Source organism: Prionailurus bengalensis, chromosome B1 (genome assembly GCF_016509475.1).
Source record: "Prionailurus bengalensis isolate Pbe53 chromosome B1, Fcat_Pben_1.1_paternal_pri, whole genome shotgun sequence".
NCBI lineage: Eukaryota > Metazoa > Chordata > Mammalia > Carnivora > Felidae > Prionailurus > Prionailurus bengalensis.
In genome coordinates, this window is record NC_057344.1 from 103,749,960 (window position 1) to 103,772,729 (window position 22,770).

General features: G+C 38.2%; 1 protein-coding gene across 1 annotated transcript in view; it reads left to right on the forward strand.

The window, feature by feature from the left end:
* The first annotated feature begins 1,049 nt into the window (after positions 1 to 1,049).
* The window catches only part of TNIP3 (TNFAIP3 interacting protein 3), a 47,733-nt gene continuing 26,012 nt past the window's right edge, over positions 1,050 to 22,770 (forward strand). The window contains exons 1-6 of the mRNA XM_043569364.1: positions 1,050 to 1,173; positions 11,472 to 11,558; positions 15,283 to 15,363; positions 17,291 to 17,356; positions 18,804 to 18,935; positions 22,097 to 22,225. Of these exons, the coding sequence (XP_043425299.1) occupies positions 11,493 to 11,558; positions 15,283 to 15,363; positions 17,291 to 17,356; positions 18,804 to 18,935; positions 22,097 to 22,225 (474 nt within the window). The 5' untranslated portion in view covers positions 1,050 to 1,173; positions 11,472 to 11,492. The remainder of the gene's footprint in view (positions 1,174 to 11,471; positions 11,559 to 15,282; positions 15,364 to 17,290; positions 17,357 to 18,803; positions 18,936 to 22,096; positions 22,226 to 22,770) is intronic.

The following is a 22,770-nucleotide window of genomic DNA, read 5'->3' on the forward strand; positions in this document are numbered from 1 at the left end:
TATTCTTTATCAAAATACAATTTTGATGATCTAAATCTCATTTTCTCATTTGTAAATTGGATTGTGATAAGAATACAAAGTGAGTGAAAAAGTAAAAGCATTTCATAAGTATAAAGAGCTAAACTAAACAAGCATAGCATTATTGCCATCACCATCGCCATTATGTTTATGGTAGTAGGGTGACCTTGAACCCCCTCCATTTTTTTTCCATTTTTCTCATATAATGAGTAGCTTCTTTGAATCCCATTGTCTAATTTCAGTAGTGATGGCTTTGGAATGTTTTAACCCTTTTTTTTCTTCCTAACAGAAAAATATGTGTTGTTACATGAGTATTTGTTAACTCTTCATTAGGAAATGCCTGCACAGTTGGCTAGCTAAGCTCTGCCTGCATGTTCCCAGGCACCAAGAAGGCCTATCTTAGCTCAGCTGCCACACCTTGTGCTTGAAGCTCAGTGTTGGCAACCTGGGTGAAGTCACTTACATGAGCCATGTATCTTTCTCCATTTGTAAGTGCAGCTATTAGTTTTGAGTCTTCTAATTCTCAAAGTATAATCAAACTTCAAAACTAAACAGGTTAGTGGGTAAAGAAGCCAAGTTATGTTTCCCAAAAATATTTCCAGAGTTAAATTGATTCCATGGCTAGTCTAAGACTTATTCTTTCTTCCATTAATAACAAAGATTTTTAAAGCCTTCCACAATGCATGATTATCAGGTACATGTCCAGATACAGAGATCTTGCTGTGTATGCCCATCTTGAACTCTATTTTATAGTAAAGTATACCACCTGGCACAACAGAAAATAGAGACACGGGTCTGTAAGCTAAAACTGCACTCTAAGATGCAAAAATTAACTCTTACAAAAGAAGGAAGGCAAAAGCTCTCCCTAACATTTGAGAGGCATCTGTTTGGGGTAAGAGAAGTGAAGCAATAAACTGAAACACTTTTAGGAAGGACACTCTTTTCCTTACTCAAATGTTGCTCATTCCATTGCTGGGAGGATTTGCCCCAAGTTCCACAAGAAAGGGAGTTACAGAAAACTGGAAGATGCAGGTTGTCCTTTGAAAGATGGAAGCAATAGGTGGAAGAGTATTCTTTCTGCCTCAGTGAAAATAATAATTCTGGCAGCTCCAGTTTTGATCACTTGGGTCTGGAAGAACAGCATGACAACATGGGGTAAGAGTTGGGGTGGAGGCGGGGTGGCTGCTGGAGGAAGCCACCAAGACTTGGAGTGAAGAGTGACAACTGGGTGGAAATTATAATTGATTTTATAATTCCAACTGATTAAAAGAAGATAAGGTATCCAGGAGTCTGCAAAGAGAAGAAAGAGAATTCAGAATCTCAGGGTTTCTACTGAACAGGTCAAAGGTGTTATCCTTCCTTTTAGAATTATTACTCTGCCTTTGCTTGTCTTCTCCCACACTTGTATGATTTCAACAAGCAAATTTGAAAAAAAAAAAAAACTTTAGCTATGTCTTCTTTATTATGCAAGAAGAATAACATAAGCCTCTGGGTTAAGAAATTTGAAAACTTGTGATAGTATTAAAGAAGTGAAATATTTGGCTTCGGAGGTATTGTGAGTCATATGTTCGTAAGAGTTGTTAAGCAAATGTGTTCTTTATGTTCGTGATCTGTTTAGTTTTGTGACAGTTTGTAGATCACTCATAAGGACTTCTAAACCCTGCCTGGCTGGATTTTGGAATCCAATGTCTCAAAAGCCTTGTTTCTCAGGCAAGACTTCCCACTTATAGTTTGGTTGATCACAACTTCTTTTCACAAGTGTGGGAAAAGTACTAGCCAAGTGGGCACTGTCAGCTCTCACTGAAGAATGCTCATATCATTATAATGGCTACCTTCTAGATGAAATGTATTAAGACTTTTTTTACTTTATATTGTACTTGTGGGGAAAATAAGGCTCGACCCATAAAGTTTATAGATGTCTTTTCCTACAGGATTCTGGGGTAAGTAGCAAAAACTGAGATCAATTCTTTTTTTTTTTTTCCCTTTCAGTGAGGAAGCTTTACTTTTTAAAATACTTTTTTTCATCACTAAAGAGCAATTACAAAATATTTGCAATTTTTCAGACTAGCATATTTTCTTTTGAGTCAGGCTCATTTTTAGACAAAAACCTTCCTAATACACACTCTTTGCATCACCTGTGTTTCCACTGAGTTATCACCACAGGCTCCTCTGATTCCAGCATCATCTTTATATACACGTGCTTTTTCTTAATTATACTTAGTTATATTTTTATTTAAGAATTGTACCTAAATCTATGTATATGATGTTGGAATGTATTGTCTCAAGAAGAAAGTAGTCTCTTCTACATAAAATGTCCAAGCTAATTACTTGGTAATTATGAAATGACACAGAAACAATGTCATCATCAATGCAGTGGTCCCTCTGATCTTCAGATTTATAGTCAAAAACCAGAAAATATGTGAAAGACATGTCTGTTTTGTGCATCTTTATATCTTAGTACTTAGCATAGTCCCAAATCCATAGTTCATGATCAATAAATATTTGTTATAAGAATATATACATGAATGAAACTGAGGTCAATGCATGAGCTAAGTAGGATAAAAATAAAGCAATCTGCATTAATATGGAGTGGTAAGGGAGAAGAGAAGAGAAAAGATTAAATTCAAGTCAGTTACCATCTCTAAATTTCAACTTAATCTTTGTTACCATCAAAGATACCTTTCCTAACAAGCTTATAGGGCTGTTATGAAGTTCAAATTAAAGCAAATAAAATGTTCCAAACCACAGAGCTCATGTGTGTGAAATTATATATAATATATATATATTATATATATACATATACATGTACATATACATACATATATATGTATATATAATATATATATATATACATATTTTTTTTTTCTAAACTGAATTTACCTTTGGTCTAGGACCCCCATCCTATCTCATAGAAGATAATTTAATCTGGTTGGCTACAGGAAATGTCAGTCATTTTATTGTTTTCTCAGGCAATTTTATATTGCAAAACTTCTCTCCTCTCCCTCCTTCTCCCCATAATGGAACCTAGGGTCTGTGAAGCAGATTTTGTGACGTAATCCAAGTGGAGTAGCATTGTCGGATGTAGAAATAAAAGTACAGGATACCCAGTTAACTTTGAATTTCATACAAACAACAAAATATTGGATGGGGCATAGTTATACATAAACAAAAACTATATCTGGAATCCAAATTTATCTGGAAGTCCTGTATTTTTTTGACAACTTTAGGGTGAAAACATTTAGGCTTCAATAATCCGCCATCTCACGATGCCATTGGGATTAATCTAAAGTACTCTTTATGGTCTTTTCATTGACCTATATCCTCACTGCAGTCACTCAAGCTTCCATACAATTCAATTCATCTCCTATCCTCAGGGCCGTATGGTAAATATTCCATCTTCCTCAATTGACCACCTTTACATTTTTCTCAAGAAGGTAGCAAATTTCTGGTTCTGCTTCCACAGCACATTAGGGTTGACCTGTCTTAGGACCTCTCTACCTAGACATGCCACAAAATCTCAGCAAGGTACCATGATGGGATGGAGAAATTCTCTTCAAGACTTGCCCTTTGCCCAGGCTTCACCCAAGGGTGAGGCTAAAGCTGTCTCTGCTCTTTGCTGTTCAATTTGGGCAATTGGATACATGATGGATGAGTCCCTAGAAGTAGGGGAATGGGGCTCCATTTCTTCATGAATCCTCAAAACCATCCAGATACTCTTTTACTCTGATCTTCCTCATTTCCCTCAGGCCATGAAACCACTTGAAAGGATAGCCACTTGAAAGGATTTTATGACATACACCTATATGTCCACAACCTCAGTGTTGCCACCAATGTTTTTCTCTACTTATTTACCACACATCTATCCACTTACTCACCCCTCTTTCCATCAATCAATCCACATTTGATTTTGGATCAATCAAATAAAATCCACATTATTTTCTGAGGTATTCCAAAATAAACTGCACGAAAGGAATTAGTCTTTAAATTTTTTTAACATAATTTTCAGGAAAAAAATACTAGCTTTTGCAATTCAAAGCTTTGGTTTTCAAAGTTGGTTTTGGTCTCCAGAGTTTGGAGAGTCTATTTTGAAAATGACAGGTTGAACAGGGCTGTTTCTCCCTTTGCATTTACAGCAAATTTAATCAGTGCTGGAGACAAAAGATACCATTAACCAAGTAAACAAAGGAGTGGTTACATAAAACAAAGAGCAGTGTTCATTTGGAGGGATCATCAGTTAATACTTCAAGATATTAACTTGTCTCCTAAGATGTAAAAAGCACTGTGCACATTTAGGAAATATTACTGAAGATCACATTTATGCCTTTTAAGAATTCCCGCATAGTAGGACACCTAGCTGGTTCAGTCACTTAGTATCTGACTCTTGATATTGGCTCAGGTTGTGATCTCATGGTAGTGCGATCAAGCCCCAGGTCTGGCTCCATGCTGAGCTTGGAGCCTGCTTGGGATTCTCTCTTCCCCTCTCTCTCTGCCCCTCCCCCACTTACACTCTCTCTCTCAAAATAAACAAATAAATAAACATTAAAAAAATAACAAAAGTTCCCCCATAGCTTGTACAATTATTTATATTGATTATTTATTAAATAATAATCAAGAGTAAGAGAAAATTAAAGGGGGATTTTTATGGAGATAGATATAGATGATACAGATATAGACATAGATATAGATATAGATATAGATATAGATACATAGATATGGATAGGTAGAAAGATATAGATAAATGATAGATAGATAGATAGATCATATAACCAAAATAGGAAAGGGTAAAATATTTATACATAAAGAGAATAAAGTGAATAAAAAGTGAATGAAATAGAACAGTTTAAAAAAAAATACATTGAGGGGCGCCTGGGTGGCGCAGTCAGTTAAGCGTCCGACTTCAGTCAGGTCACGATCTCACAGTCCGTGAGTTCGAGCCCCGCGTCAGGCTCTGGGCTGATGGCTCGGAGCCTGGAGCCTGTTTCCGATTCTGTGTCTCCCTCTCTCTCTGCCCCTCCCCCGTTCATGCTCTGTCCCTCTCTGTCCCAAAAATAAATAAAAAACGTTGAAAAAAAATTTTAAAAAAATACATTGATATTCCTACTTGATCTTTTTTGATTTTGAGGCAAAGTGTATAACTTTGTATATCACTGTGGTCGTTATCCTCTGAACTGTATTACGAGAAGCAGAGGTGTGTTATGATTTCCTACTGAAAATTCATGCATAAACTGATTCATTCAATAAAAATGAACAGTATCACTACTCTGAACTCTGAAGGTACCATGTTAGTTCCCAATGTTCAAGTGATAAAAATTGAGTCTACTACCTTCAAGAAGCTTACAGCCTCACAGAAAAGAAAGGTACATAAAATTCATGACTGTTTTACTGTAAATACTGGAAGTGATACTTCACAGAGCACCCTGGGATCACAAAGGAGGAAGTAACTAACACTACTTTGGAGAGCCAAGGGAGACTTCAGAGGGGCACTGATGGTCAAACTGGCTCAGCTCCTTTAATACTTTGTGCAGTGCTGAGAAACCTTCAGACATGGAAGTTGCATAAAGTCTGCAATTTTGTAAAGACTACAGACTAGTTGGCAAAAGTCAATTTGCCCTAAGATGTATCTGAGATACACTAAAAACTAAAAGTATATAGTGGAAACAGACTTCAAGCAACACTTGTAAATTGCATGAAAAAATTGCTTCAGAGTTACAAGCTGGAGACACATAAGCATTTAGCCCCCATGAAGTTATAGGATTTGGGACTCCTCTCTCACCCAACTCTCTTAGTCCAAGCCCAGGCTTGGGGTCTGAAAGAGAGGTGATTTACTAGTTTTGAGGCTAAGAAGCTGAAATTCTGATCTTTATATCTTTCATAGTCTCTTAAGAAGATAGCTGATTCAGGAATATTCTTGATTTAGTTTTTGGATAGGGAGGGGCCATTATGTGTGTCTGAACATTATGTGCATGTGAGTAGGTACTAAAATAATTGGCATTATTTCAGATTTGAGAAATATGGAATGAACACAAGAGACAAAAATTATTGTCAATGAAGTTTACATTCTAATGGTGGAGAGCAACAAAGAAGAAAAATATATAGTATCATATATAGTACTATGGAAAAATACAGAAGGAAAGGTAGATAGAAAATGCTGGGTTGGAGAGCAATTTTATATTGGGAGGTCAGGTAAGAACTCAAGAAACAGGTGACATTTAAGCAATCACCTATTGAAGGTGAAGGGATGAGCCATGTGGATACTTAGGAAAAAGAAGTTCTAAGCAGAGAGAACAAGGAGTGTGCATAACAGGCTCATGGGGCAGCAGTGTGTACAGGACACAGAGCAGAGTGAGCAAAAGGAAGAATACTAAGAGGCCAGAGAAGCACAGGCTACAGTGTATTTGGTCTTGTGGGACACTCTACAGAGTTCTGCTTTCATCTCTGAGTGAGATGAGAAGTCACTGAAAGGTTTTGTGCAGAGAAGTGACATGAAATGACATGTTCTTAAAGACTCACAATAGCTACTATATTGATAATAGATGGAGGAAGGGAGCAAGAGTGGAAGCACAGAGGCTATTAGGTTATTGCAATAATCCATGTAAGGGATGCAGGTGGCTTGATCAGTCCAAAGATGCTAAGCGTCTTCCCAAGGTCACATAACTAGTAAACATAGAGGTAGGATGTGACACGAAGTCAGATTTCAGCCCCTATTGGATGCTCTCTAAAAAATTTTCATGTGAATAAAATCAGGACACAAACCCTAAAGTTCTCATTTTGAAAAAGTTATTAAAATGCATGTTTATTTCACCTTGCCACTCTCTCATTAAATTGGGTCTTGTGCCAATGTGTTGCTCTCCTTTCTGGTATACTTTTGAAGTGCCTGCAAAATGTTCAGATAAATTGGATGCAGGTTGGGTGAGAAAGAGAAATCAAATATATAAACTCCAAGATTTGTAATATAGAGCATGAAAGTCACCATTGACTGTAATGGGGAAGACAAGTTTTATGGGGAAGATCAGGAAATAGGTTTTACGCAAGCAGAGAAAGAGGTAACTCCAGATAGAGATGACAAGAAGACAATTAATATAGGAATTTTACTGATTCATTCTGAGTGCCCTAGATGAACTGATTGTTAAATATCTGGATTACCACACGCTGTTAAATATTTCAAATATTGTTTTTGATAATATCTATGAAGTGGTATTGCAGTTCTCAATCTCACTCATTTGTTACATAATGCATATATCGAGGTCTATTTTCATGAAAACTCTACTTAGATCATGTAAAATTCCTTTTCTCAGGGATCTTCAGTGGCTCCCCCCGGCCTATGCAATAATCTCAAAATTTCTTAATGTGAAATTTAAAGTCTTTCACAATTTGATCCTAATCAACTTTAGATGAGCTCTACTCTAGTTACAGTGGGCTTGTTACAATTCTTCATACTTAGGTTTGTCCACTTCCATTCCGTTTATGTTGTTCACATTATAGCAATATACCTCAGCTTTTACCATCTATCAAAATCCAACCCACCCTTCAAGGCCCAGCAGAAAGTACAGCTCCTTCCATAAGGATTAAGGCTGGGAGTGAGCTCTCTCTCTGAATTCTTGCAGGCAAGCAGATACATATTATGTGTATACATATTAATTTAATTGGAAGCAGGGACCTTTGCTTATTTTCTTTTGGCATCCATTCAGTGCCATGTGAAACATAAATGATCGATGGTTCTTTCCTTTTTTCATATTATTTGTTGCACAAATAATTTGATCAATGTCCCCTTATCTTTAAGATCATATTATTAGCAGTAGTATCTAAGTTTTTATATGTGTTCTCGCAAGTAGCAAGACGACACTATTAGGCCCCTAGGAGAAGGACACTATTACTATTCTCATTTTACAAATGTGGAAGTTGCACCTTAGAGGCCTTAAGCATCATGCCCAATGTCACGGGTAGTGAATGGGAGAGCCAACATATGAATCTAGATGACCTGAGTCAAGAGTCAGACCTTTTTGTCACCAGACAAGGCTCTCAGTCCTGCCTGGATAACACACTCACTTAAAAATTCATGCAAATAGATTCAGGAAGCAAAAGAGGTTTTCAACCCTCATTCTAAAAGGATAATAAAAAAGGGGGGGGTATGTTTATTTTACCTGATAAAGAATGCCTCCTAGCATTTGTAGAACTGTGATGATCTGTCTTACACTAGTTCTGAGAGAATTATCATCAACTCAGATGAGAGTTACAAACTAACTAGTGGCTGGTAGTTCTTTGGTCCTTTTTCTTCACCATATCTCTCTTTGTTAATTATTTTTCTCTGTGTAATATTTTAGTGACTTGAAAAATGAAGGCTCTTCAGAATCCCCTTGGAAACACGTCTTTTTCTCTGAGAGTTATTGCAGCTAGTAAGACTTCTCACAAAACAAAGCTTGACTGAAAGCCAGACTCTATTTTTGTTTTTTTTAGAAAGAGAGAGCATGAATGGGGGAGTGGGAGAGAAAGAGAGAGAGAGCGAATCTCAAGCAGACCCTACACTCAGGGTGGAGCCCAACACAAGGCTTGATCCTCTGACCATGGGATCATGACCTGAGCCAAAATCAAGAGTTGGATGCTCAACCAACTGAGCCACCCAGATACCCCTAAGAATCATCCTCTTAAGTACATAGTACATGTAAGCGGGCCGGAGGTGAGGTAAGAAGGGTATATGTAACAGAAAACGTCCAGTTTATTTCTAAGACTGGCCTAGTGCAAGCTCCTATTTTCTCAATCCAAACATGGAGCTCTCCAGAAGAGTTATTGTTAATTCATAAATTACCACATGTCTCTCTGAAGCTAATAGAAAATCTGTTTGCTGTTAAACTGCATAGCAGAAGACACAAAGGAATTGTAATGAAAAATGTAATGGTATAGGATTTCCATTCAATGGAAGCCATCACACCACGCTGTGCTGAAACAGTTGAGTATGCATCAGGATACTGTACAGAGGAGACCCAAAAGACACCAAGGCCAAGCACTGTACTTTCTGTCAAGAAATGATCTTTCCAGGGGCGCCTGGGTGGCGCAGTCGGTTAAGCGTCCGACTTCAGCCAGGTCACGATCTCACGGTCCGTGGGTTTGAGCCCCACGTCAGGCTCTGGGCTGATGGCTCAGAGCCTGGAGCCTGTTTCCGATTCTGTGTCTCCCTCTCTCTCTGCCCCTCCCCCGTTCATGCTCTGTCTCTCTCTGTCCCAAAAATAAATAAACGTTGAAAAATAAAAATAAAAAAAAGAAAAAAAAAAAAAGAAATGATCTTTCCAACTACTTTTCTAGGTCAATGTTACCATATCCACTGGGTTATTACTACCAAATACACAGATAAGGCTGAAAGGAACCTTGAACTACATCTATATATCTCTATCTCTATCTCTGTAGCTCTATCTCTATCTCTGTCTCTATCTCTATCTATATATAACTATGTTGTGGGGGATAGCGTTTGGAAGAAAATATTTTATTTTTTTTAATATTCATTTATTTTTGAGGGAGAGAGAGAGACCGAGTGGGAGCGGGGAGGGGCAAAGAGAGAGAGGGAGACACAGAATCTGAAGCAGGCTCCAGGCTTCGAGCTGTCAGCACAGAGCCCAACGTGGGGCTCGAACCCACAGACTGAGAAATCATGACCTGACCCAAAGTCAGCCGCCTAACCAACTGAGCCATCCAGGCACCCCTGGAAGAAACTATTTTCATGTTAGAGTTTTCTTTTTCTTTTTGGATGAGCAGGTTTTAGTGTTAATGAAGTGTCAGTCTCCAGGAAATCTCTGCTTATGTCCCCTAAAATCAGATCATATGTGAGTCATAACTCTTACTTTTAGAAATCAGAACAATTTGATTCCCACCTGCATTTTTGGATATTGCCTAAAGGAAATATCACTCCATTTCACAAGTGTACCCCCAAACCAGACCAAGAAACTAGCAAAAAACAAAACCATGTATACATACACACACACAGCAAAAAGTCTGTAAATGTGGCATGTAGATATTCATCAATTTATTCACTCAGCAGAATGTGTTGAATATGTGCTGTGTGTCACAGTACTGTAGATACGGAGGTGAACTTAACAAACGTGTAAATACACTATGTAAATGCTAAGTAAAGGTTCTGCTTGGTTGGTAAAAGGAGATCAAATAAGGTTATGGGATAAGAGAAGCATTAGGCAGATTTCCCAGGTCAACTGGTTGGAGGGGGCCCAGACAGGGGAATGTTCCAGCCAGAGAAAGCAGCAGGTGGTAGGTACATGGCTTGTTTCAGGAAATGAAGGGGGTTCAGGATGGCTGGATCACAGGCAGGGTTAGAAAGTGGAGCTAGATATGAAGTAGGAAAAAAAAAAAAGACAACAGCCACATCTTAGATACTCATCATTCTCTTTTAAAGAATTTGAATTTCAGGAATTGTAGGATTTATCCTGCATACAAGTGGCTATCTCATAGGAAGGTGTAAACAAAAATGTAAATTAAGTAATTGACTGTAAATTCTTTGTTTTCTTCCTTCAGCAACACATTCTTTTCTTTCTGTATTCCTGGCTCTTCTGTGGTCCCTCTCCTCCAAGTCTGGAATGAGGTCTTCTGTTCTACCATGACTCATTTGTGTAGCTCCAAGCATCATCTTTGCACGCTTTTATCTGCATTACCCAGTATTTCATTCCCTCAATACCGTATGAGTCAACTCATGAACACTAAAATATTAGTGCCAAAAAAACAAAAGATTGAACCGCAAATGGATCATGGAGAAATCTGGACTTAACAAATTACCATCAAGACAGTCTTAAACTTGAGAACCAAGTTTAAACTTTCTGCCAGTATAAAACATTAGCTTTCCAAAGAATGCCCATTTTTGCTCTAATGAATTTTCTCTTTTAGTTCCATAGGAATTAGTAGCACGTACAGAATTACGTATGACTCATTAAGTTCCACACAGCTAAGCTCACAGTTAGAAGGCATTGCCAGAAAATCTTGCCTTCAGGGAAGCAAGTAATCGAGTTGTCAAAAAGTCAATAGTTACCTAACTCTCTGGGAAATACAATGAAGTTATGGCAGTCTGGCTACTGAGGAAAGACTTGGTTTGCCCAGGCTTTCTGTGGTAACTTCCTCCTCCAGTGGGAGAAACTGCCAGTAAAGGAAGAATGACAATTTACATACCATAGTGAGGCTAATCGGCCTCTCCCTTAGTCACAGCCTGCCTACTTGAGACATCCTGGGAAATCCCTATTTGGAAGAGAAGAAAAGTTAAAATCACAGATGCTGTGCTTATAACCTTATTCTGTGTAATTCATATACAGAGTCACTTCTGTTCACTTTTAATGAAAAACAATTGCTGTTATTTTCCACCATGAGTTAACAGTGCGGTCTTTTAAAAATTTTGTATATTTGGTTTCACTTTAAAAGATACCACAAGAGACATTTTCTTTCTCTTTTTCCTTCTGTCTTCCAAGACTCCAGGAAAAACAGCTTCCATGGCATATTGCGTACAGGGCACAACTAGAATGAGTGCTGCAGAAAGTTCTTCGGAGCACGGAGAGGTAAGAATACATCTTTAGGGGATGAATTGACCATATATAGCATCAATTGCATTTTTAATGGTTAATTATGCAATGATGGATAAGAGTAGAAATGGCTACTTTGCTTTCTTTAGATAATAGCTGCTCTGTATTTTTTTAAACTTTTTTTAATGTTTATTTATTTATTTTTGAGAGAGAGAGAGAGAGAGAGAGAGAGAGAGAGAGAGAGAACACAAGCCTGGGAGTGGTAGAGAGAGAGAGAGAGAGAGAGAGAGGGAGAAGTAAAATCTGAAGCAGGCTCCAGGCTCAGAGCTGTCGGCACAGAGCCCGACCAGGGGCTCAAGATCACTAACAGGGGGATCATGATCTAAGCTGAAGTCGGATGCTCAACAGACTGAGCCATCCAGGCACCCCTTTGCTTTGTCTTTAATCAATGTTATTTAAGGAGGAAAAAGTATCTGGGTGACTGTTGCATTTTCTTTGATCCCTCTGAGCTCCATTTCTTCTTTTACAAAGTGAGATTAAATCCTGTGCAAAGGCCCTACAGCTCCCCGGTTCTGTGGGCTCCATATTTTGCTCTTGATTTAAAGAAATTTGGTTCAATATAAATTTCAAAAAGAATATTTGTACAGTTGGAAATAGAATACAATATAGCAATAAAGTATCCCTAGTAAAATATTTATGGATCTACAATGAATACCATAGTTTTTGTTTGGTTACTGGTTACTGCAACACTTACCCAACTGAATGACTGAATGAATGAATGAATGAATGTTCTTTCTTAAAGTTGTATTTAGAGATAAGCCAAGATATAATAGCAAATTAAGGGAACTCTTTTGTTCTTTAGATACTTAATTTAGCGTGTCAGGATTTGAATATCTTAGAAGTTGGTCCAGGTGTTATGGTAAATGAGAAAGAAATGCCCAGACACTTTAAACACACATTGCACCATATAAGGAATAATTGTTCTGTAAGTGGGGCCCTTAGTAGAACTAATGACTAAAAATCTTTGTGTTTATTGAAACATCAGATACCTTCATTAGCAACTGGAAAGCAAAGCAAATACAAATGAAAAATTTCCCCAAATTTTGTGTTTGATTGACTTTGTTCCATTTTAAAACATACCTGAGACATATGAACCATAGTAAAATAAACGTTGATTAATCTCCAGAGAAACTCCTGGTGATACATTTATGGCTTTTAAACAATTCTTATTACTGTGCTTTCTCTCTCTCACTTGCAGATTTAGTATCTAGCTTTTCAGTAACTCTTATTTACAAATAAAAAATCAAAGTCCAAAAGTTTTACTATTTCTTTCCAGAGAAAGTTATATATGGCAAAAAAAAAAAAATGCACAGTATATAATTAACTTAATCTTAATCTGGATTCCCCGAAGGCTAAATCATACAAATGTTTGCTAGACACAGATTTTTTTTGTCTCTATCACAAATAGCAAGGGAACTTTTTAAGGACCCCAAATCTGTGTTCCCAAGAAAGGTCTGAAATAGGAGAACCTTGAACTTTAGTGTGAATCACTAAAACCTCTGAAATTTATTTAAAGTAGAGAAGGGATAAATATGCTGAGCACAGAGGATTTTTAGGGCAGTGAAACTATCCTATATGATACTATAATGTCATTAAACATTTGTTCAAACTCATAGAATGTACAACACTAAGAATGAACCCTAAAGTAAACTATGGATTTGGGTGATGTGTCAGTAACTATTCATCAATTGTAACAAATGTAACACTCTGGTGGGAGATGTTGATAAAGGTGTAGGTGTGGGGGTAGAAAGCATATGGGAAAACTCTGTCACCTTCCGCTAGATTTTCTTGTGAACCTAAAACTGCTCTAAAAAAATAAAGTCTATTAAAAAAAAAAATGGAGACGCTACGATTCCCTTTTCAGAAATTCTTTTTCAGTGTTTGTGGTGGCCTACATTTTGCACGCTTCCATAGTGACTTCTATGCGTTCTTATAGTAAGAACCACTGATCTGGAATCTGGTCTCACTGTATCTCTGCTTTGCTGAGCTCAGGTTACACAACATACAGTTGGCTCACAGCATTTTCCAGATCAAAGGTACCTAATATTCAATCTGTTCTGATCCAGAATGAGTCTAGACTTCCTAAAAAAGGGAAAGCCCAATTTTAAGACCCAACATATCTGTCACCTGGATTTTGATGTTACTTCTGGAACTCAGACAAACCAGCTTCTTGAGGTCAGAAGCAAATAGAATAATTCTGAATTTATAGACACATGGAAGAATATCTTTTAAAATGAGGTCTTAGGGGCACCTGGGTGGCTCAATCAGTTGAGTGTCCGACTTCAGCTCAGGTCATGATCTCACAGCTCCTGAGTTTAAACCCCACATCAGGCTCCGTGCCAACAGCTCAGAGCTTGGAGCCTGCTTCAGATTCTGTCTCCCTCCCTTTCTGCCCCTCCCCTGCTTATGCTCTGTCTCTCTATCTCAAAAATAAGTAAACATTAATAAAAATTAACAATAAAATAAAATAAAATAAGGTCTTAACTGTACATGGGTCTAGGAAGAAGCTAAGAAAACTAAGGGCAGCTTCTATAAAGATGTAACATATGATCCAGCCCTAAAATATTGAGTGAGACATAGGTAAGCAGAGAAAAGATAGAAAAATAGTTTTATAAATCATTTCTAATGAAAAGAGTCCTTGAAACACCATGATGATTGTAAAAGAACACTCCCTGTAAGTGCTTTTGGCAAAAGCCAACATGTTTTGAAAATATTTAATTGTTCATGAATATCTTTAATTAATTTCCATAACTATTGAGCTTGAAACTAAGTAGCAGATTTAGGACTACCCTCATCACCAGATTTGTTGTACTGTTTATATGACTCAGAGATGAGATGGTAACAAGACTATTGAGTTACTATAGAGAAAACAGCACTTAAGTGAGCTTTGTTGGTGGTCCATTTAGACAGATGGCCCACAGTTTCCAGAGCATTTGTGCTTTCTTTAAATAAATACCCCCAACACTGAGGGGGAAAAAAAACTGAAAAGAAAGATGGTTAACTTTTTCGTTGTGCCAATGATTTATTATTTAAACTTATAACCTACTGGCTTTATTCAAAGGGCTGGTTAAAATTGCACAATACCAGATAATCTATGTCAATCTCTGTATAACATAATTGTATGAAGGACACTGAGGTAGCTAGTTCATTACAGTCTTAGAATGGATTTGCTGCCTTTTAGTTTTATGTCTTTGTCTGTTTTTCTTGATGATTCTGTCATTCCTCTGACTTTTGTCAGGGCCACTCTTCAGATATGGACATGTCTACAGAAATGACATTTTAGAAATGTTTATTACTATGTAAATACCCAAAATGTATCCATGAAACTTATCTGATTTCCATAAGCATTATACTCTGAATTTCCATTTTTTGGGAAAAGGATTGAAATCCAAACTCATAAAATCCTAATTTCTTGTTTGACTAATGTATACATTTATAATTTATTAGAGAATTATTTTGTTAATTAATTCATATAAAGGAATTTGAAATATAATGCTTCTTCGTCAACAGGTCTCTATGAAGGAATAATGGTGTGAGGATTGTTACCCCTAGAATAAGATATTTTTATAAATCACCATCGGAGAGTTAGCCAAATGCATAGAGTTTGTGAAGGACAACATTTCTCCTGCTTATTTTATAGAAGATTTTGTTTCACAATTTCTCTTTTTTTTTGTTTTTGTTTTTGTTTGTTTGTTTTAAGCATGATCAATCATCAAGCAGAAAGAACTTGACAAGTTCTCTTGAACAAAAGATAAGGTGCTTGGAAAAACAGAGAAAAGAGGTAATTTACAAATATTAGCTGAAGCAACATGTATCATGAGTTAATGCTGAGTATAAAATAGAGTCTAGAGTCTTTTATTTTTGTTATTGGGTCACAGTATTTATCTCTAGGATTTTGGACTGCATTATTTTGAGAGGAAGTACTTTTTTCTTATTCACCTACATTTCTCTTACCCAGTCTTTCAGTGTTTGTGTAAATGAGTGAAAAATGACAGTCATAAATCTAATAATTATCTTAATTTTTCTCAAAACTTAGATGTTTCCTCCACATGGACTATGTGAGCTTATCACCTGTGCCTTATGCCTTGCAACTTGACATACCTTGAAACTCAAACTGTCAAAGGCTTTAGGTGTAATTGACTTAGGTGCTATGATTTCATGAACTGGGTATCCAGCCACATAGGGGTTAAGGAGCATTATTGAAAAAAATTTTTTTTTGTTGTTTATAAAATGCCATTAGGAATGTGATGGATATTATTATGAGTTCTGTTTTTCTGAGTTTAATGAATGTTAGAACCTCTTTATTCTTCTTGAAGATGAAGAAGTGAAAAGTGTAACAATTTTAACACTGTGTATGTTGTCAAATTTTAAATTAGTTTCCTAAACCATTGTATATGTTTTATCCTTCATGTTCTTCTGTATGGTGTCTTCTACTCCTCTTTGATATTACATAAAATATTGTATCCTTCTAGAAAATTATTGAACTATAGCAGGGTAATGTTACCATGGCATAGAAATGTTAATCCTTAAAATGCCAACAGATATCTTTATATAATAATATAATATATAGTCTATACTAAATACCCATAGCTATTTCCAGCATAAGATTTACCTAGGGACTGGGTGTCTGGATTAGATATTTTGTTTTATAATTAGGAGAATATGTTGCTTCCTTTTAGTGGCTGTAACTATCTTCTCAATCTGTCCCATATTGAAAGTGTTGGAATTTCTCTTGATGTAGGAAGTTACAGGCTTCCCTTACAAGAAAACTAAAACACAGGACATAGGTTTTTTTCTTCCTTTTGATTAGCACATAATTTTAAAGCTTCTAAATTGCAGCCTAAATTATTTCTAAATATTCTTATGACAAAACTATTATTCCTTGAAAATCTATAATTTCAAAACGGTGATATTATCCATTCATTACATATACATTACAAGTCATGTGTTGATTTTAAAAAGCACAATATTGCAAGCACATGATGGTAAGTTATCGGGATTTGGAATTTATTAATATAAATTCTGCTTTAGAAAAGGTAGAAGAGGGGCGCCTGGGTGGCGCAGTCGGTTGAGCGTCCAACTTCAGCCAGGTCATGATCTCACGGTCCGTGAGTTCGAGCCCCGCGTTGGGCTCTGGGCTGATGGCTCAGAGCCTGGAGCCTGTTTCCGATTCTGTGTCTCCCTCTCTCTCTGCCCCTCGCCCGTTCATGCTCTGTCTCTCTCTGTCCCAAAAATAAATAAACGTTGAAAAACAAATTTTTTTTAAAAAAAGAAAAGGTAGAAGAAATATTTAATTATAATAATCAGTGTAAGCACACAGAAAAATATGGAAAGGTTTGAAAAAAGACCCTCATATATTAATAAATCTTACAGAAAACCATCAATACTCCCAAAGTTTTACTGGATTTTGATTGTATTAAACAAAGATGAAAATTTCAAATAACAAGCAAAGTTGAAAGTTCTAATAGCAGTTCAGCTGACTAGTCAAGATATACGTAAGGCTAAATGGTTTTTCATATGTTAGCCAGTTATGAAAAGAGGGAGTGTGCTCAATTCAATCGTCCCAGCCCTACAAGAACTTGGTGGAAGGAATACTGTGTTCAACCGTACTTGCAAATCTTACTAGCCCCCCAAAAGTGATTTCATTTTGGCCAAATTTCCAAATGGGCAGAAATCCATATTGATTCACCAAATTTTAATAATTTCAGCTCCTGGAAGTTAACCAGCAATGGGATCAGCAATTTAGAAGTATGAAAGAGTTATATGAACGAAAGGTAAACACCTCTCTGTTTAGTATTTGCTTTAGATCAGTAAGCTGGGGGACCAAGTCTGTGAAGATTCTCACTGGTTTCAGCTTAAGGAGACATGTGGCTAGCCAACTGTTGAAAAAATGATGGGGGGGGGGTGGGTAGGGAGAAGGTGCTGAGTGCATTATTGGTCTCTTGGTACTGAAGATTAGTGAAAGATATCAGTGAATTATCTTGAGCATGACAAAAAAAAAAAAGGTACTAAAAATAGCCTTTAGCCTCTGGCGATGTCTCTAGAGTTCTTATGCACATTCATCATAGCTCATGGAATAACCTGTTTTGGATTTGTTACTAGCAGCCACAAATACACAAAGTTATATGTGAGGTAGGATATGGCTTAAAGTTCATACTGTTTTATACAAGGCCATTTCTCTAATTCTTTAATTAGTTGGCATAAGCTATTTCCACAGATAAAGAAATGAACAATGGTAACAGTGACAGTGTGAGGGGAAGTGGGGCATTCCCTCTTCCCCCTACAGCATATTCTCTGTCAAGAATCTTTTGCTTTGATGAGAAAGAACTTTTTGGAGAGAATATCTTTTAATAGGTCAAAGTCAATTTGTAATTTAAATTATTCCACGTTCAAAAATAGAGAAAAGGAGAAAGTAAATTCCCCTAAATAATTCAGAATTAAGAAACCTGACCACAAGTGAGTAACAGAGCAGTATTGCTCTCTTCTTCCCCATTTTGATACACTGAAGCATTAAATTTAGTAAGTGCAGGATAATGCTCCCACTACAGCAGGCCTGTTATATTCAGTCTGGGGCAGCTTTGGGGTCTCCAAATTTTAAAGAACATGGTCCCAGAGAAAATGTGTAAGCTGCTCAGGAAGAACGGCCTGCAGGTGTGTGAAGACCCTTGGTTAACAGTGGGCATAATTCCCATCTTTGCTAAAACACCCTTTTCTAAGGCCTCTCTTACTGGACCGTCATCGCTCTGAGAACTAGCTTGGCATTTCGCAGGGCGTCAAGCATTGCAGATAACTGAGGAGTTAAAAGCCATGTCTGTTTTTCTCTGGCCCAGGCAAATTCACTCACCCCCTAACCCCATGCTGCCCTTTTCAGGTCAGGCAAGGCACATTTTGAGAGTTAGGAATAGAATGGCAGGCTCAGAAGCGTCCCCGTCTAAGATCTAAATCTTTATTCTCTCGGAAGTGGTGTGGTTTGGAGAAAGGAGGCAAGGGGCTTAAGGCTGTTTCGGTGTTTACTTTTACCGGTAGGGGAAGCTCTTCCTTAAGTGCACAGGTCCTGACCTTTGCTAAGGCTGGTGGGAAATAGAACCTCTCTTAGGGGCCGCCCAGGAGTGGGGGCGTGTCCGTCCCTGCGTGCACGGGGTGGGGGAATAAATCCGGGGGTGGGAGGGGGTGTGAATTTCAGAAGTGGTGTCTGCCACACTGTGTATACGACTTCCTCAGGTCGCAGAGCTGAAAATGAAACTGGACGCCGCAGAAAGGTTCCTCAGCTCGCAGGAGAAGGAGCGGCTTCAAAGTCAGAAAGAGAGCGACCGGCTGCACGACCAAACCCGCCAGCGGCTGCAGCTCGAGGAGGTGGGCGGGGCTCAGGGAGAAGACCTTCCTGGCCCCGGGGCCTGAGCACGCTCGGCGGAGAGTGGTGGGCGGGGAGTGGTGGGCGGAGATTGGTGTGCGTAGGAGCGGATGGGTTACGCAAGTCCCCGGGCCGATTCTCTGCGAACTGAAGGAAGGAGATGCCCAGCTTGCGTCCTCCTTTGTTGTCCAAATAAGCAGGCCTTTGCGTGCCAGGCTCTACCCGCAGAGAGTGCTGATCCATAGGTTTGGTGCCATCTTTCTAGAGCATTTCAGCCTAGGAGATTAAATTTACCCTTTTGCTTTTACTCAGATACAGTTTTTATTTCAAGTGTTAATAATAATGGGACACTACCTTGTGTTTGTACAGCTGCTTTTGAGCTTACATAGTTTTACAAATAGGTATTGCGTTTGTAATCATAAAAAATAAAACATTTAAAAAACTGCCTCACCTTCACGATTTCACTTAACATTCTCAGCCCATCTGTGAGGGAAATGGTATTTCTGCAATTTTTTTTTTTTAGCTTATTTATATATTTTGAGAGAGACCGAGACAGTGTGAGTGGGGGCAGAGTGGGGGGTGGAGGGAGGGAGAGAGAAAGAGAATCCCAAGCAGGCTCTGCACTGTCAATGCAAAGCCTGATGTGGGTCTCAATCCCAGGAATCGGGAGATCATGACCTGAGCTGAGATCAGGAGCCCCACCCTAAACCCTCTGAGCCACCCAGATGCCCCCTATTTTTGCCATTTTAAAGCTGAGATGTGAAGAGGTTCCAGGACTTGCCAAGCTTGCCAACCTAGTACCTGGGAAAATGGGATTTGAACCCAGCCTCCAAATTTGAAATCTCCATTAATCCCCACTGAGAGCAAGATGGTGGCCATTAAGGTGACAGTCTTCTAAAATACTCTCGGTTTTACTCTTAGTTATGGGGCTTAATGGATATTATAGAAAATGGGAGGAAAATCTTAAGCCCTAATGGATGCACATTTTTTTTATGTATGTTAAGAAAAAATAAGTGTAAATAGTCTCAGGTGTAGCCTTGTGACAGATATCATGAAGCATTGGCTGTATTTTAACACGTGCACCAATCTTAAGGCAATAGCTGAAATCAATGCAGACAGCCGTTGGTGTAGATTTTCTTACCTCGATAAGGTTCTCCCTGTCCCAGTGAGTCAGAGGAAAACAAACAAGGTTTAGCAACTCCCTTCTGACCTTGTTGCAGTCCCTTCCTTTTCCTGACCAGGAATCATGATAATTGTTCCCTCATGAAGTTGGAACCATTTACAATTTGAAGTCACTTTTAGATTATGTCAAATTAGAAAATGATTGGCTCATTTTCTAAGTGTATATAAGCCCACTCTATTTAAGTGAAAGCAAATAGGAATGTTTTCATTTAAAAAAAAATCACCTCACGTAGATATCTTTTTTTAAAAAACTTTTTAACATTTATTTATTTTTGAGAGAGAGAGAGAGAGATGGTGAATGTGGGGAAGGGCAGAGAGAGAGGGAGACAGAATCTGAAGCAGGCTCCAGGCTCTGAACTGTCAACACAGAACCCGACAGGGGGCTTGAACCCTGAAATGGTGAGATCATGACCTGAGCTGAAGTTGGATGCTTAACAGACTAAACCACTCAGGCACCCCACATAGATATCTTAAATCTAATTATTGTTTTGGGAAATATTAATTACTAAAACAACATATTCTAACATGTGTGTTAGCTATTTTCTCATCTTGATTTACTTAAATTCCGGGATGTTTGTTTATTAGGTTAAAGTTTCAGTGCCATTAAGAATTCAGTTCATTACAGGAGTGCCTAGGTGATTCAGTCATTAAGTGTCTGACTCTTGATTTCAGCTCAGGTGATGATCTCAAGTTTAGTGGGATTGACCCCACATTGGGTTCTGCGTTGACAGCGTGGTTTTTGCTCGGGATTCTCACTCTCTCTCCCTCTCTCTGCCCCTCCCCACCACGCTCACGTGAGCTTGCTCTCCTTTTTTTTTTTAATTTTTTTTAACGTGTATTTATTTTTGAGACAGAGAGAGACAGAGCATGAACAGGGGAGGAGCAGAGAGAGAGGGAGACACAGAATCTGAAACAGGCTCCAGGCTCTGAGCTGTCAGCACAGAGCCCGACGCGGGGCTCGAACTCACGGACCATGAGATCATGACCTGAGCCAAAGTCGGACGCTTAACCGACCGAGCTACCCAGGCACCCCTCCTTCTTTAAAAATAAATAAAACTTAAAAAAAATTGCAATTCACTCCACAAAAAATTTACTATCTAAAATATAAAATTAAGAATTAGAAGATAGATATTGTCAACTAACCTTGCTTCAGTTATGTAAAACAAAGGACTTCTTGAAGGTAATCAGAAACATGGAGGAGTGATGGCACTTGGACTTGTTGATCTCTCCCTTTTCAAAGCAATGAACACAACAATACAGTGCTCTGAGTAATTATCTGTAGTGAAGGGTCTTATTTGCCTGAAGTTTTATCCTCTTCTCCCTCCAGTTCAGAATGATGCAGGCAGGATTGGTCTTTCAGATATTTCATATTTTTTATTGCAATCATACTTTTTTTTTTCTTTGTAGAACTTTACTTACTTTTACTAAATCGCTTACCCATCACTCTGTAACAGTACATGGGAACTTGCTTATTCTCTGAACCCATTTGACCCTTGAAAGTGAGGACTGAGGATTTTGAGCTTTTTCTGGGGTCATGAAACTTACTTAGTAGCACTAAGGAGCAAAGAAATATTTTTATCTATCTGAACCCTGTCCTCCAACCAAAGAATATTGCTTAAATGGAATGTCAAGGGGCGCCTGGGTGGCTCAATTGGTTAAACATCCAACTTCTGCTCAGGTTATGCTCTCACAGTTCGGTTCATGAATTCAAGCCCCTCCTTGAGCTCTGTGCTGACAGCTCAGAGCCTGGAGCCTGCTTCAGATTCTGTGTCTCCCTCTCTCTCTGTCCGTCCCCTTCTTATGCTCTGTCTCTCTCTCTCTCGCTCGCTCAAAAGTAAATAAATATAAAAAAAAAATTTAAAGGAACGTTAAGTGAAAATCTAGCAGGTTCTGTTTTTATTGTATTTCAGAAGTATTCCTACAACATTATCTCATCTGAATTTTATTGATTTCGGTTTTATTTTCTTGCTGTTTATTTCAGAAGGAAAAGGAGAGCCTAAGTGAAGAATTACATGAATTGAAGAAAGAAAATAAGCTTTTGAAGGAAAAAAACACTCTTGCGAGCAAGAAGAAGGAACAGTATGAATGTGAAATAAAGCGCCTCAATAAGGTACCAGTCCAGGTCAATCTGGGCAGCTGGAAGGAAAGGTCCCTGTAGAAAGAGCACATTCCTAACTGAGAGTCACAACACAATCTGTGCAGCAGTACAGCTCCTGGTCTTGGGAGCCTGCACAGGAGCTTCTCTGTAATTTTATAAGTCACTCGTAGCTGCATCTTTCAGCCAAGGCTTTAAGGAATACATGTCCCTGCAAAAAATCATCATGAAAAAGAGAAATGAGGAGTAACTTCAGAAGACAGTAAGAACTTTTTTTTTTTTAGTTCAAAGAACCACGTAAAGCAAGTGGGTGTTTGGGAACAATAGCATATCTCTTGGTCAACCACAAAAGTTTCCTGAGGAAACAGGCTGCTCTTTAAAATCATCACTATGGAGCTGGGTATGATGCAGACTGTATGGAATCATGCTAAAGGCCAGCCCCAAGGCTGATATGGTGGCCTTCCAGAGAAGAAGTCTAAAACTCATTTTTAATTAGGGTGTGGGGTCTGGGGGATGAGGGGGAGGAATGGAGGTAGGTGTGTTAGAAAAACACAAGTGGT